General features: G+C 39.2%; 1 protein-coding gene across 1 annotated transcript in view; it reads left to right on the forward strand.

Moving 5' to 3' along the window:
- The window catches only part of AGPAT5 (1-acylglycerol-3-phosphate O-acyltransferase 5), a 56,134-nt gene that overhangs the window by 3,277 nt on the left and 38,076 nt on the right, over nucleotides 1–14,781 (forward strand). Inside the window, exons 2-3 of the mRNA XM_042821837.1 lie at nucleotides 11,436–11,505; nucleotides 11,709–11,824. Coding sequence (XP_042677771.1) covers nucleotides 11,436–11,505; nucleotides 11,709–11,824 — 186 coding nt within the window. The remainder of the gene's footprint in view (nucleotides 1–11,435; nucleotides 11,506–11,708; nucleotides 11,825–14,781) is intronic.

A 14,781-nucleotide genomic window follows, 5' to 3' on the forward strand; every position in this document is an offset into this window, starting at 1 on the left:
GTTCTGTAGATTTGTTGGTGCAATTGCAGCTTGGCAAATATCCATGAATTTTATTAAGGAGCTATAAATATATAAAATTCATCTACGTGTGGCACTCTTCAAACAGTCTCCAGGATTATAAAGTCATAGCAAAGCAAAATTGTAAAGATGGTCTATTGAAAAGTGGAGCAGGGAGCAGCTATGTTGAATCTCACCTGTCCTGCTGGAAGCTGCAGAAGGTGCTACTATACACTTTTCTGGGAAGGATATATATGAAATGCCTGAACTCAGTGTGGAGTGAGTAGAAAGTCTTAGAGTGAAGAGTGTTGATTTGATCAGCAATGTGGCAAAGCAGTCAATGATGCAAACAGGTGCAGTTCCTGTGCTTTGGAGAACTTGCATTTGCTTGTGGTAGCTGTAGGTTTGGCCCCAAGTTTCCAAGTCATCCTGTAGCATGTGAACAGTGTGATTGACTGCTTTTGTCTTCGCTGCTTTAGGGGAGTTCAGATTCCTGCATCCAGACAGCACAGACAATAAACAATCACATCTTAGCATGGAATTTGGAAACTGAAATAACTGAGAATGTGCCTTTGGTTAGGATGTTTGAAGGGCTGAAAGGACCAGTAATTCAGCATGATGAATGGTGTCATCTCCCTACCACTCTTAGCATCTTATCCCAGTTGTTGTCAGGGTGATGAAATTAATGCCTATTGTGTTTGTGCGCATGTTTCAGGTCAGCTGAGGACTAAATGTTCTTCAGTTCTTTGTTGTAATTGTGTTTGATATTTTGTATAGAGTGACGGTGAAGAAATAATAAAGAAATCATCACTTGGTCCTGCTTCCTAAAGGATCATTTTCCATCTGAAAGATTTGACAATTGAACAAAATCCATGACTGAATTAAAGTGCGTGGATTTTGTTCAGTGCTTGTGTCAGCTCTCTTGCCCTACCCCCACTTCCTTCTGAACAGGAATTTTTGGAAGTGGTGCTGTTGTTAAAGGCGTCATGAAATTCTGTTTTTCCTTGTCAACACAGGACTCTGGAAGGGCTGTTGGAATCAAATGCAACCTCAGTGTTGTTTTGCAGAGCTGTGATGTTTCTAACAATGATTTATTAAAAAAAAAAAACAAACGTGAGATCCCAGGTAAGCAACGAAACACACTTCCTAGGTTCATATTGAAGCTTGTACTGCCATGTTTCAGCAAGATTGGAAACTACTTAGGATTTGAGCCATACTAAAACTTCGCAGAGACACTGTACTACTGAACTGTTGACTGTGCTATCCTGCAAAGTAGAGCCTGGGCTCTGTGCTTGGCTTCCTGAGAGGGTCTATGAGGAGAGCTCAGTGCAAAAGGTGAGGATAGAGATGCTCACTATTACAGCCTTCTGTTTAGAAGTGAGAGTTAGGAGGCCTGTGTTGGTCTTTATTCCCAGGGCAGCATCTTCACTGGTGAGACAGCTTTGTTGAGGAGGGAAAAAATTCCTTTTCTAATTGCTTTCTGTCCAGAGATGTGACAGGGGCTGAGTGCCCTCAGGATGAACACCTGGGCAAATGCTTCAACCAGAAAGTTAGAAGGAAATGCTGCTTCTCATCATTCCATGATTGTGTTTGCAAAGAAGGTGCCTGTAGCTGCACTTCATCATTCTTTAGCCTTATTCTGTAGATGTGTGTGTGAGGTCTGAGCTCTCCCCCCTGGAGCTGGCCTGACAGCTTGGAGGATGGGGGAGTGAGTAGTGAGAGGTGCTGGAGCTGGGAGGCACATTGCTGCAGGTAAGGCAAGCCCCAAGAGCAGGAGGAGCAGCTTGGGGGGACTTGCATCTTCTCTTTTAGTCCTGCTCTGTGCTTGGCTTATGGGCAACAGCAGCTCTTGTAGGTGATGCAGGCACGATGTGAAGCTGTTAGCTCTTGGGGGAGGCGTGTTGAGGGGTAAGGGTAATTGTAAGCTATCGTTTGTCTAAGGGTAGAAGTAATGAAATAAATCCAGGGAATGTGATGAACGTCTGGGGATTGGTGCTGTGCTAAGAGAGAAACTGAGAATGTAATCAATCATTTTTGTGTGGTAAACTTCAGAAAGAAGCCCTGCTCTTTGCAATGAAATTTTCTTGCTGTGGTGCTGGCTCTGTGAAGACAGCTTGCTCCGGCTCATCTCATTAGAGATTTCAGACAGCAGCTCTCACCAGGTGTGCATGTCTTTTATAGTATTACAACAAAGTCCTGTGTGCTGTAGTAGAAGAAATTAAATGATACCTGCTAAGCCTAAGGGATTCTGCCTTCACACTGAAATGGATATCTAATTTTAGACTCTTACATTCAGCTGTGGTGTGAGGCAACAAAAATAGATACATGAGGTACGTAAGCTTTGCGCTCGTTCTTTTTTAGATTTCAATGAAGATATATTTGCATATATCTTAATTTTTGTTCTGACTGCCTTTGGCTTCTGCCGTGAAGGTGAAAATCCATCGTGACACCGGTTCTTTTGGACATCATCTGGGATTGTCATATGCTGCAGCTTCTGGCACAGGGACAATCTGGAGAGAATGTAATGTGGGGATATAGCACGGTCATTGCAGCTTCTGCTCTCCATCCCACCCTCTGATATTTGAATAGCAGTTTTTGTTTACTCTTTCATTAGCTGCTTTAGAAACAAGTTGTCAGTTACCTGCACCAAAACTACTGCTGTCTGGGTTCATAATTCAGAAGTTTTATGTGGAGGTTTGCCTGACATTTATTTTCTAACTGACAAATCACAACTGAAGCTGAATTTTATGTCAGCCTTACCTAATACTGTATTTGATTTAAAACTAATATCATAAAATCATAGAATGGTTTGGAAGGGACCTTTAAGACCATCTAGTTCCAATCCTTTGCTATAGGCAGGGACACCTCCCATAGACCAGGTTGCTCTCAGCTTCATCCAGCCTGGCCTTGAGTGCTTCTAGGGAAGGGGCATCCACATCTTCTCTGGGCAACTTGTTCCAGTGTCTCACTTCCCTCACACTACAGAATTTTGTACTGATATCTAGTCTAAACCTATCCTCTTCCAGTTTAAAGCTGCTTCCCCTCATTCTGCTGTGTGTATTTACATTTTAAAAACAGCGATGTATACCTCAGAAAATCCTAAAAATAATAATAATAAAAAAAATCAGTGCTTGTCAGGTATGAAGAGGATCAAAGGATAGGGGTTAAAAGCACTTAAAAAGTTCAGATTCCAAGTATTTAGCCACTGAGTTTTACAACCTCGTAGTTTGACTTCTAAATTTTCTATTAAGATATTCAAATTAAAATGTGTTTAGCCTTATAGTGTATTCAGTTCTTAATGTAAGTTGTGCAAGTCTTGCCTGATTTGTTACCTCTGCAAGTACAGTTGTTATTTATCACATTAAAAAAAGAAAAAGCATTTTTAAACTTATACATATAACTCACACATTTTTCTCTTTTTGTGCTTAACGATGTTTTGGTGGTCCATGGAGTTCTTGATATACAATTTTCTTTTCTTTGTTCCATGTTCTTTCCTTCTTCTTGCATAACATATCCAGATATTTTACATAAGGGTGATTGTTAATTGAAAAGTTTTTCTCCTGCTGCTGTACCATCAGACTCTTGCGAAGAGAAGGTTCTATTCCTAGTTAAATGTTTGACTCCAGTTATTGCAATCTATTTACCTCAGGCTTACAGAATGTCTCTTTTTTTTTCCTCAGTTTTAGTTATATTAGGTAAAGTAGGCTCAGATGTCAAAGATTTTGATGTTACAGTTATAAGGAAGCATAACTACTCTGGGGAAATGTATTCTTTAATCTTTGTTCTGTCAGTTTGAATTTATGCTCTGAAGAGATTTGGGATGAAAAACGGAAATTATTTTCTTCTTTTCTTCATTTCGTATCTGTCACTTGCTGCTTGTCATCTGCCCTGTTGCAGTTAGCTCCTCAGTGTGAGACTAGAAAACTGTACGCTTCATGCTAGTTTGATGTCTTTCTTTTTTTGCTTCGGTTGTGAAACTCTCTATGATTTTGTTGAGCTCCTGTATTTAAGCAGGTACCTAAACGTGAAGAAAAACAGTCTGACTTCCAACTGTATTGTGGTAGTTAGAGTCTGGTTTTCCTCTTGAGTTTGAAGATTTGGTCCCATTTTCTGAAGCTACTTGGCAATCTGGAGGGCATGCACATTCCTCTTGCATAAGCAAACATGATGCACAGTGCTGAGCGAGGTGCAGGTGAACTTGCTCATTTCTGTGCTGTGGTGGTGCAGGAAGGTACGACAGGGATGCTAACTTCAGGTTTTCTTGAACCTGACTCAAGTTTGCTGTATTTGAGTCTGGAGCCAAATTAGAGCCAGCTCAGACGCCTTCCTGTATGGTATCTTCTGCTCTGTAAAGGTGGGTTTGCCTCTTCATAGAATCCCATTGTGCTTAAATTCTAAATACGTACTGAAAAAAATGTATGGAAGGGGTTATTCCAGTGAAAGTGATTTCTTCATCTTCCCCTTCCCTGTGCTTGCGGGCTTGCTGATAATGTTGTACCAGTTCAGTCTGTACTTGGTGTGCTCACTTGTACAAATCTTACAGGTAAGGATTTAATGAACTCTTCCTTGGAGTCCTTCACGGTTAAAAGCCATTTTGGAACTCATTATTAAGAGCTCTAGCTGGAGCAACACTGAATAACATCACAACACAAGGTTTCTTGCTTCTTGCTGGTGCGAGATGCCAAAGGATTAAGTTTTCAGAATATGTGCTGTAATTTTTTAATTGTGGGGGCAAAGACATTACGTATTTTCTACTACAGAAGAGTAGCAACATGAACAATAGTTACATTGAATGTGGGTCATTTTTTCCTTTCTTTTAAGGAAATGACAAAAATCTGAGGAAAAAATCTTCAGAGATGCCTAAGGATTGTATGGGAATATCATTCTCTTATAATGAAACACATGAAACTTCTTTCCACTCTTGTGCTGGAAGGCATGTGCAGGCTGTGCATCATACTGAGGTGCCAGATGTTAAAAAAAAAAAAAAACCCTTCTGTGAAAATCTCAGTTTATAAATAATCTCTTTTCACATCACGTATGTTATATGTATCTGAAATATGTGCAGTATTTGTTTAAAGAAACAAGAGCACTTTCAAATGGTATTGAATGTATGCTGGAAGGGCTGGGAACCTCGAAAACAGTTTGAGCTCTTTTTTTTCTATTTAAAAAAATAAAAAGGAAGAAATGATGGTGCTCTCTTCAGCTTAATGAGTTTATGAGCACAGGCTGTACCGATGCACTGTAGCAGTTCAGTTCTTTCTACGTACACTTCTTTGAAAAGCTGCATTTAGCAGTGAGTTTTCAGAAAAGAGAATCCCCCGTCCTCAGATGAACCTTTTGAAAGCACTGAGCACTGTGTTAGGGCAGGATGGGATTTAAGATCTGCATCTGTTTTCAGCGGCCTATATCCTGGCAATTCAAAGCTGGCAGGCTCAGTAGTGTGGTGTTGTGAATCCCATTCTGCAGCACTGAGCTACGCCAGAAGCCAAGAGCTTCCACTTCTGGGTTATGTTCCATATCTGAATCTATGTAGCTGAGAATCGTTGTTTAACTAAATACAAACTGAAATTGCCCCGACATATTTTGTGTTGTGACAACTTGTTCCCTCCGAAATTAGTCTTTTGATCAGATTGGAAATAAATCTGTGAATAAAATTGTCGTGTTCTGTTGTAAATCACTGTAGGAGGATTTGAGAAGGGCTATAAAAACAGGCAGGTAATGCTTCTCTAGAGGTCTTTAATGTCTTGGTCTTCCGTGTAGCATCTGTAAAAGATCCAGGCAAGCAGGAATTACTAACAAAACTAGTCCAGTTAAATGAATGATAGTGCTCATCTATAATAAATGCCTCTTTCATCTTGCAGAACAATGGGGTTTTTTTCCTATGTTGGAATGAGTGTGTTAGTTATTGCCATTGCATGATTTACTATGGTGCAGTGGTGGCAGTGAAACTACCAACTACTGACTGACTACAGTGAAAGTTAAGTAACTTACTGTATAACCAACTAGAAAATTAGAGGACTTACTTCTTATAACCTAATTATTTGAAAGTCTTTTTTTCTGTCCGAATACGAAGTAGTGGAATGCACACGATTATGAAGTTTTACTTCTTGATTACTAATTTATTAAAAATATTAAATGTTTTCATGGTTTGAATCGTGCAATCATCAAGATTGGAAAAGAGGTCATCTAGTCCAGCTGTCCACCTACCACCAATATTTCCCCGCCTGGTTTGGTGCCGAGCCTGAACAGTTGACCTTGGACTTGTGCAATTTTATGTTAAGATAGTCTCTTTGACTAAAGAGCTTATGAGGTGTAGCAATAATATAATTCCTGAAAAACTGTATGTGATCTAAAAGGATTTTTAAGAAAAATATTATTTAAAAGTAATTTTGCAGTATTATGAGGCTGTAAAATGCTGGAACCATCCTGTTTGCTGCTTGCGGGAAGTTTTGTATCTTTCTGGTATAGAAAAGTGAGATGTGGATTTGTTAAATGAAAATAAAAGTGCTTACCTGTCTCCTGTGAAGAAATAACCATTTTTAAGTACTTGCAGTAAAGCATCTGGAAACTTGTGAAATCTGTGGCATCAAGCAGGGGCCCCTAGTTGTGTCCTGCCTTGAGCCTGCTCCTTGTCAGGCAGGACAAATAGATTCTGTGCTCTGAGATACTTTGTTGAGAAGCTCAGAACAGCTGGTTGTGTCACCAGACAGCATTTTAGGAGAACTGGGAATTTAAACAACTTCCCACATGATACCTGTAGTGTTGGAATTCACATACTGTTACAGTAGCTCTCTTACCACAGCAGCAGTGCTGCAGAAGTCAGCTTGCCCAGGGTTGTGCATTGACTTCAGAGCCATATCTAGCGGTTCCTTAGGAGGTTTGTTGATGCAAACTCCTCCCTTTCACCACAAAATTATTTCCAGTCTCTTTGCCAAAAAGATGCAAAATGCATCCTAGGATACCAATTATTTTAATAAGCACTCCAGTTGTAGCAGTGCACAGCTAACAAAGAAGCTCTTGTTCTGAAGAGCTTGCAGTCCAAGTTATAAAAGTAGTCTGGCACAAACAGGGAAGTGGAGAGAAGTGCATGTTTTAAGGAGAGCAAAGCTGAATGCATGAAGTGTATATGATTGTTTTAAATGAAGTGTTGGATTTATTTCTGCAGTCTTCTGTTTCTCTTGTCTTCCTCCAGGAAAGGGAAAGAATGTTTCATTACTGTATCTCTGCTTTTATTCATCTCTCCAGTTGCTGTTGCCTTTGCACTTGAAGCTAACTTTTCTCCTGTTCTGAACACTCCACCTTTTTTGCTGCCTTGTGCTCCAGTGCACATCCCTTCTGTTACTGAAAAAATAGTGAAGAAGTGAGCGTTATTCCACAGTTCATACCTGGTTTCTATGAACAGGGAGAAAGGGAGGGTGGAGGGGAGCTGATGGGACATCACAGGAGATGGCTTGTGCTTTTACCACCAATAGCCAGCTGTGCTGCCTTTCTGCCACTGAAGCAGAGGTGCCAGGTCTGTGTGTAGGTCAGCTCCTGAGCTGCTCACATGACTGACCACATCCAGTTATTGTATTAAGGTAATCTCTCTGCTAGGAGTTTCTTGTGGTCACCAGTTGGCCTGCATGCAGGACTTTTGATAGTGTGATCACTTTTCTCTCTTGAATTAGTTTGCCGTGGCCCAGTTGGGCCAGTGTAGCAGCTAGGATGTGATTAAATGATTATTTAATTTTCTTTAATGTGTGCAGGCTTCCTAAGCAAGAAATAGAAACCTTATTCAGAGGTGTCTGCCTTGCTGCTGTGAAGCCTTTTGCAAATTACAGTGTGTTTAAGTGTGGCTTCCATGTAGGGCTGCTTTGCATAGCTCTGCGAGCTACCACACTTCTACAGCCTTGGCAGAATAAGTTGCTCTGGAAGAAGCAGAAGCTTCCGTGGATGCAGAAGCTGGGTTACCAGATCACCCAGGAGCCCCAATTTGCATGCCTGGATTGGTCTATCACTGAGTTAGTAAGTTTCCTCTGTGGGAGAACTTGTGGCTTTCTCTGCCTTGACAGCTCCAAGGTATGCTTTGTGCCTGCTGAGCTTGTGGACAGTAGGGTCCTGGCCCTTCTACAGAAGGGAACCCATTAACATTCACTTGCCTTTATCTGAGCCCAGTCTGCATTGAGTTTGATGGCACTGCTATATAAATGAATGAGAAAGACCCATACCAACAGTAATCATAGACTACGAATCTGCATTTTAACTATTTTCCCTCAAATCTCTGTTCAATTTGGCTTGCTGTGTTGCTCTTCCTTTCAACTTTTTTTCTCTGCTGGACTTCATTGTGCTTTTTTTCCTGCTTTTTTTGTTTTTTTTCCTGCTTTTTTTGTTTTTTTTCCTGCTTTTTTTTTTTCCTGCTTTTTTTTTCCTGCTTTTTTTTTTTTTTTTTTTTTTTAAATGAAACAAGAAAGCACCTATTCAAATGAATGGGTGCCTCTCTTGCTTCATTGTGACAGACAGCACATTTACCTTCTCAGTCTTTCAAACTGATACGTATGTGAAATGTGTATGTATTTATGCTGTTGGCATTTGGAGATCATGCATAAAATATTTGAAATGCAGTGTGTTAGCTTCTCCTGAAACTGGAAGCTGCCTTCCAGCTACATCCTGTGCCTTCTGCCTGATGCTGGCCAGACAGTGTCTGCAAATGTTCCTACTTCCTGCACTTCTTGGAAGACCACTATTATGAACTCTTGAGGTTGCTTCAAAAGGGACATGTGCATAACCTGGCACTGTGAACACTTGTTTTTCTATTTGATAAAGTTCTCAAATGCTTGCCTTCACTGTGTTCCCCAGATACCTTCTGCACTAGCAGTCTGAAAAGGAATTGGTTACTATTGCACGGTCTGTGGCAGCAGGGAATTCTATGGAGACATTGCTGCAAGGAGTAGCACAAAGTCAGCTTTTTTTTGTAGACCATGAAGAAGAATATTGTGTTGCATCCTTCAGCTATAATTTTTCTAGGTACTCCGATTTATTTGGATTCACAGAAATTGAAGGCTTGCTCAGAAGGGACTTTTCCCCTGCATGTCCCCAAGCAGATGAATTCTGTGGGCATCATCTGAGAGGGAGAAGGACAGCTGTTGTGCAGGATGCAAGACTCTTCATGATTTATTATGGAAACGTTGAGAAAAGCAGCAGCTTCTTAGAAGGAATGTTGTATGGCTGCCTGCAGAGCGGGAGTGTCCTGTGAGAGCTGAAGAAACCTTGAAGCAATAAGGCTGGATGGTGCCATTCCTATCTGGTTGTAATATATGGCATGTAGTTTGTAGCCCTCATTTCCTGACCATGAACATCAAATCTGTGAATAGCTGTTTGCTGGCTTTTAGTGAACTGCGGAAACCTTTTCTGGAGATTGCTGAACTGAGTGATGGAGCGGTTAAAGCTATTGCGTTCTCCTAGGCTGAGCCAGTAGGGCAGGCACAATAGATTTTTCAGATTTTCTCACTCTTTCCTTCACTCGGAAGTAAAATATCCTTTCTTGTCTTTCATGAAAACTAATTATAAATAGAGCTTTTCAGTTCTGTACAGTCATATGGCTGTATGTTTTGTCGCAGTTACAGAGTGTTGGTTCATTACATGCAAACATATTTTGGCTAACTGTTACGGTAGGCTGTATGTTGTACACAGAAATCTACTCACAGTAACAATGAGAGGGTGTCCCTCTGGGATTAAAAAGTGAACTGCATCCAATCCTATTGAAATAAAAAGTAATACAGATTAACTGTTATATTTGGCAGACGCAATCCATTATATTTCTTTTTACTTATGCAGTAGTCACAAGTGAGTGCTTTGAATTGTGGTTCTGATTACAGTGGAATTTGACATTGTACACTAAAAGTAGAAAATTTTAGAAGTTAAGATAATAAATTATGCATTTCAAATCCTGTTTTATTTTGTTTTCTTCTGTGGAATAGGTCTTAGAGCATCAAGGGCAGATTTTGTTTTCCTCTTGTTCATATTTTCTTACCTTTTATAAAGCACAGATAGCATTCAGGATCTTTGGTTGTAGTGATCTCTTCTATCAAACCTTTTCCCTTCCTCCAAATTCAAATAAGTCATGTTCTCTTTACTGTACACTGGACAATCTCTTGTTCACATATTTACTGAATGTCTCAATTTGCCAAGATATTGTTTCTTGTCCTAAAAACAAATTTGGTTAACAGTGCAGCTGTATTTGCAGATAAGTAACACTGTGAATGTAAACACAGATTTTTGTGGGATGTTTGTATAATGTTACAATACAAAAAGTTATCTATTTGGTGTAACAGATTAACTGAGATGCAGGCAGGTTCTTCAGAGATGCTGTAAGAATGAATATGAGATCTAGCGCGCTAAGTGATTTTGATCAAGTTCTGAATATTAGATTCATCTTGCTAAAATATCCAGACAGCCCATGCTGTGGAAGTGGTGGTGATATGTGGGTAAGGTTTCCAAGTAGTGCTTTTGTTTTGGTGAGTGCTGTCCCATCGAAGAAGAATTTGTCTTTAATACAGCTGATTTCTAGAAACGAAGAATATAGCCTATTAGTATTGGGGGAGTGGGGTGGAAATCTACCTGAAGTGTTCCTGATTAGAAAAGTCAGCTGAGTTAGATAATGAAAGTATCTGCTTTACTGCTATAGACATTCCTCACTTCAGAATTGAACTGGTTTCATTCATTTTATATGTGAAATAAACCTGAGTTTATCCTTTTTATAAGCTGTTCAGATTACTAATTCTGAATCTTGCTTTTAATCACACTCTCAGGAGGTTGTCCCACTAATAGACTTGGGAGAAAAACTGCAAGGTTGAAAAGTGAATCTTAAAGTAATGGAGAAAAACATTACAAAATTATAATAAAACCTGAAGCCCAACTTAAAGATATTCCTATTCTCCTTCCCCCTCTCATCTTGTGATTTTTTTTTTTCTTTTTTTTTTTTTTTTTTAGCTTGTTCTTGATGGCTAAAATTGTGGCAAATGGTTGAGATTTTTTTTATTTATCTAATTCAGGAGAACTTACAGCTTTAAACTGAACTGAACTCATAACCGTGTGTCTGGATGAAGCATATGCTGTATGTTAGATTTATGAACTTAAACAATGTTTTAATGCATGTCTGAAGGTTGCTTTTACTTTAATTGTATTAGGGATCTTGTGAATGTAAGTTGTCTTCCATGGATCCCATTCTGGGGCTGAATCATAATTACAGAATAAACTTTTTGTGCCCTTATTAATTAGTATTAACTTCCTTGTTGATAAATAGATTGTATGCATGATGGATTCTGATAAATTAATGGGATTAATGATGCTAGCTCTCTGGCAGTTTTCTTAGAAAATAGGTAATTACCTCATTCACTCTTGTCACTGACTAATACAATAACTATAACCAATAAAATAATGCTTCATTTTTTATTTTTTAGGTAATAATCTATGGGGATTTGCCAAAAAATAAAGAAAATATAATATATTTATCAAATCATCAGTGTACAGGTTTGTATTTTTTCATAACACTTTTATAAATCTGCTCATCTGCTTGCTGTGTCTCTTTCCAGCCTTGCTTTAATGAGCTTTCCATCAGAACTTCTAGCACATAAGCCTGTAATTATATTTCTTTGTACAAAATGTGCTTTTTCTTTCATCAGTGGCAGGTGTAAACTAGTTTAACTAAACGTTCTTGGCTTTTGTCTTTGCAGTTGATTGGATTATTGCAGACATGTTGGCAATTAGGCAGAATGCACTTGGGCATGTCCGATATGTTTTGAAAGATGGATTAAAGTGGCTTCCATTGTACGGGTGGTATTTTTCACAGGTAAGCCCATTCACTTCTTCCTTGCTCAGTGTGTGTCAAATATGTATGATGTGTTTATTTTGTGTTGGGAAGATGGAGTTCTGAGCTAAGATTATTTGAATGTGAAAATAGCTCATTTCACTCTGTGTGATTAGATGCGCAGCTGAGTTGAGAGAGTTGTTAAAGAATGAGTTTACTTATAAATAGTTGCTGTGGGCAGCGTTAGTAGCTACAGATATTGCTGTAGAATCTGTTAGTAGCTGTTTCAAAATATTCTAATACTTTGTTCTTTGTTCTTTTTACTATGCTGTTCACTTAGCAGTAAGTGAAAACAGACTCTCTTGGGGTGTTTTTTTTTTTGGATGGTTGGTTGTTTTGTTGTTATGCCACAAACTGGGATTTTTAGTGAGCTATTTGTTTTTCAATTGTTTGGTTTTAACACAATGTAAAAGGGGATCTTAATATAGCTAATGTTGGTGACTGAAAAACCTTTTTGTAGCTGAGAATTTGCTGTATCAAGTAATGTTGTTGTACATCTGTTGTAGTTTTTGTGGAAATAAATAGAAGGCCTTACTTTCAGAGTGACCAACTTATTAGTTTGTAAAGAAAAATGTGAAGAATAGGCAACTTACCCCTCCCTGTTACTGAGGAATGTATTGTTGATAGTGTTTGACATTTTTAGTCTAAATTCAAAATAGAACAATTTTCCTTTGTGAACTGTATATCAAATATGAAATGCCCAATGTTGGTGTTGTATGCTAGAACAGAGCCAAGCTTGTGCAAATTGGAAGCTATGGTCCCTTTGTTTTTGGCTGTGTGTTCCTGTCTGTCTCAGCACCTTCACTCTTGCATCCGTAAGTTGAGCATACAACCACTGGTGGGAAGAGGAAAGGAGGCAGAACAGCCCTTTGCTGGCGTCAACTACAGCTGTTATTGATTGACTCATATTTTGCCTCCAATAAACCAGTGCAATTTGGATTGGGTTTAAAGGCTGTTGGAGAGGGGAGGCTCAGATCCATGAACTGCTTAATTTAGTGTGTGTGAAGTAGAAAGTGCCTTAAACAGTTCCTTTCCCAGTAATCAGATGTTGCTTTCATTTGGTGTAGGTGCCTACAGAGGTTCATAGACTTGGAGCATGTCACCGAAAATGCCCATCTCTAGGGAGTGAACTATCTCACTTTTATTTTAGAGCACAGATACCATTGAGGTTCCTGCTTTCTGTTCAGTGTGTAAGCAGTTCAAGTGTTCCCCAAGGTACCTGTAGATCAGGTTCAATCAATGTTGTTTTCAGCCTGAAAATTGAATGTCTTTGTTGTCCTCTGGATGAGTGCCCTAGGCAATGAGTGAGCTGTAAAGCTAGGCTGAAGCATGCGTGCTTGCTATCCTTTCATCTAAAATGGTACTGTTTAGGAAAAAAATATGCTGCAGAAAAAAAATAAAACCATTTGTGATTTATTTTTATTGGTACACAGGTTGCTCTCCCAGTCCCCTAAATAAATACAAAACTTCACACCCTGTTGCCACATCCACCTCCTCAATGTATTCACATCCACTGTTTGATCTCTATCAGCGCTCAGCAAGTGTCAGAGAATGTCAGTGGGTGCCATTGTTTCCACATGGAGGAACTCAGTAACACACCTTTGCTTCATACGCACTTCCATGTCAGACACCGTTTTGTCAGACTGCCCCTCTGCTGCCATCTGTCACTCAGAAAAAAAATGTAATGGAATATTGGTGGGAAGGTTCAGCCTCTGCTGCCATGCCTCCAACATCTGCCTCTGACATGGGCCAACAGAATAAGATAGAAGGCATTACTTTCTGAGTAGCCCTCATTCTTGTCCCCACCAAGACTCCAGATCTCTGCATTTTGATTCCGCTAAACAGGCAGTGACCAGTCTGCTACGTGCTGTTTCAGTTTGCCTGTAATCATTACGTTGGTGATGATTTAAGTCTGATTAATTAAACTACAGACAGGATATCTATTCCATCTGCTTTCACTAGGTGTCCAAATTTTTTTTTTTTCCAAAATTTTGGAAAATGACTATTGCTTTGTGGAATATCCGGTGTTCAGTTTCCTGTCTGCTATACTGACTGTTAAAAGAAGGTTCCTGTGGAAATTAATCCATACACAAGCTACGCTTTAATTAAAAAATAATAAGTAAACCTGTTCAGCTTCATATTCCTCAAAGCATACAACTTCTATGAGATGTAGTGATGGATATGCTTTTATCTGTATAGATAGGTAGTTAAAAATATATATAAATGTAATTCATTGGCATAAATGGAAGGCTGCTTACTGACAATGGTGATGCATGTGTTTAGGTTACGGATACGGGATGCAGCAGGACTGCAGCACACGCTAATAGGTATTTTTATTGTTTTTATCACACCAAACAGTGCAAAAACATAAAACACTTCCTGCCCTTCCTGTTGATGTTCTGTCAGTGATGTCACTTACACTCCACTAAAAGTTTCCAGAGCCACGTAATTACGACATGCTCACAGAATTCATATTCCCTGCCTCAGGTAAACATCCTGTTTGGAAATAAACGTGGTCTGGATGTCCAGGAGAGCGAAATTCAGGCACAAAGGAAGTATATTTGTAAACATAATCCATTGTTGACCTAGAGAAGGGCTTTTAAAGTACAGCGGAAAAAAAATTAAAAACTTAAAAACAATACTTCCAGAAACGTGTTTTGAAAAGCATTCGTATATTTGATCTCTTACTGAAAAGGAAATGCAATACAAATCGGGGAATTTGAGCTGTATACAGTCGCATAACTGACATTCTTCTTTGAAGGCAGATATCTCATAGCAACAAAAAGAAAGGAACTACTTAATTAACCTGTTGTGTTCCGAGTTTGATTTATTAGGTAGTGAGATTTCATAAAACTAACTTTATTATTTTTGGATGGACGTAAAATTTGTTTTGCCCTATCTCTCCTCCAAAATGCAGCCAGCTCCTATTCATCTTATGC

This window comes from Centrocercus urophasianus, unplaced genomic scaffold (genome assembly GCF_019232065.1).
Source record: "Centrocercus urophasianus isolate 14NV4802_14NV808 unplaced genomic scaffold, USGS_Curo_1.0 seq_10, whole genome shotgun sequence".
NCBI lineage: Eukaryota > Metazoa > Chordata > Aves > Galliformes > Phasianidae > Centrocercus > Centrocercus urophasianus.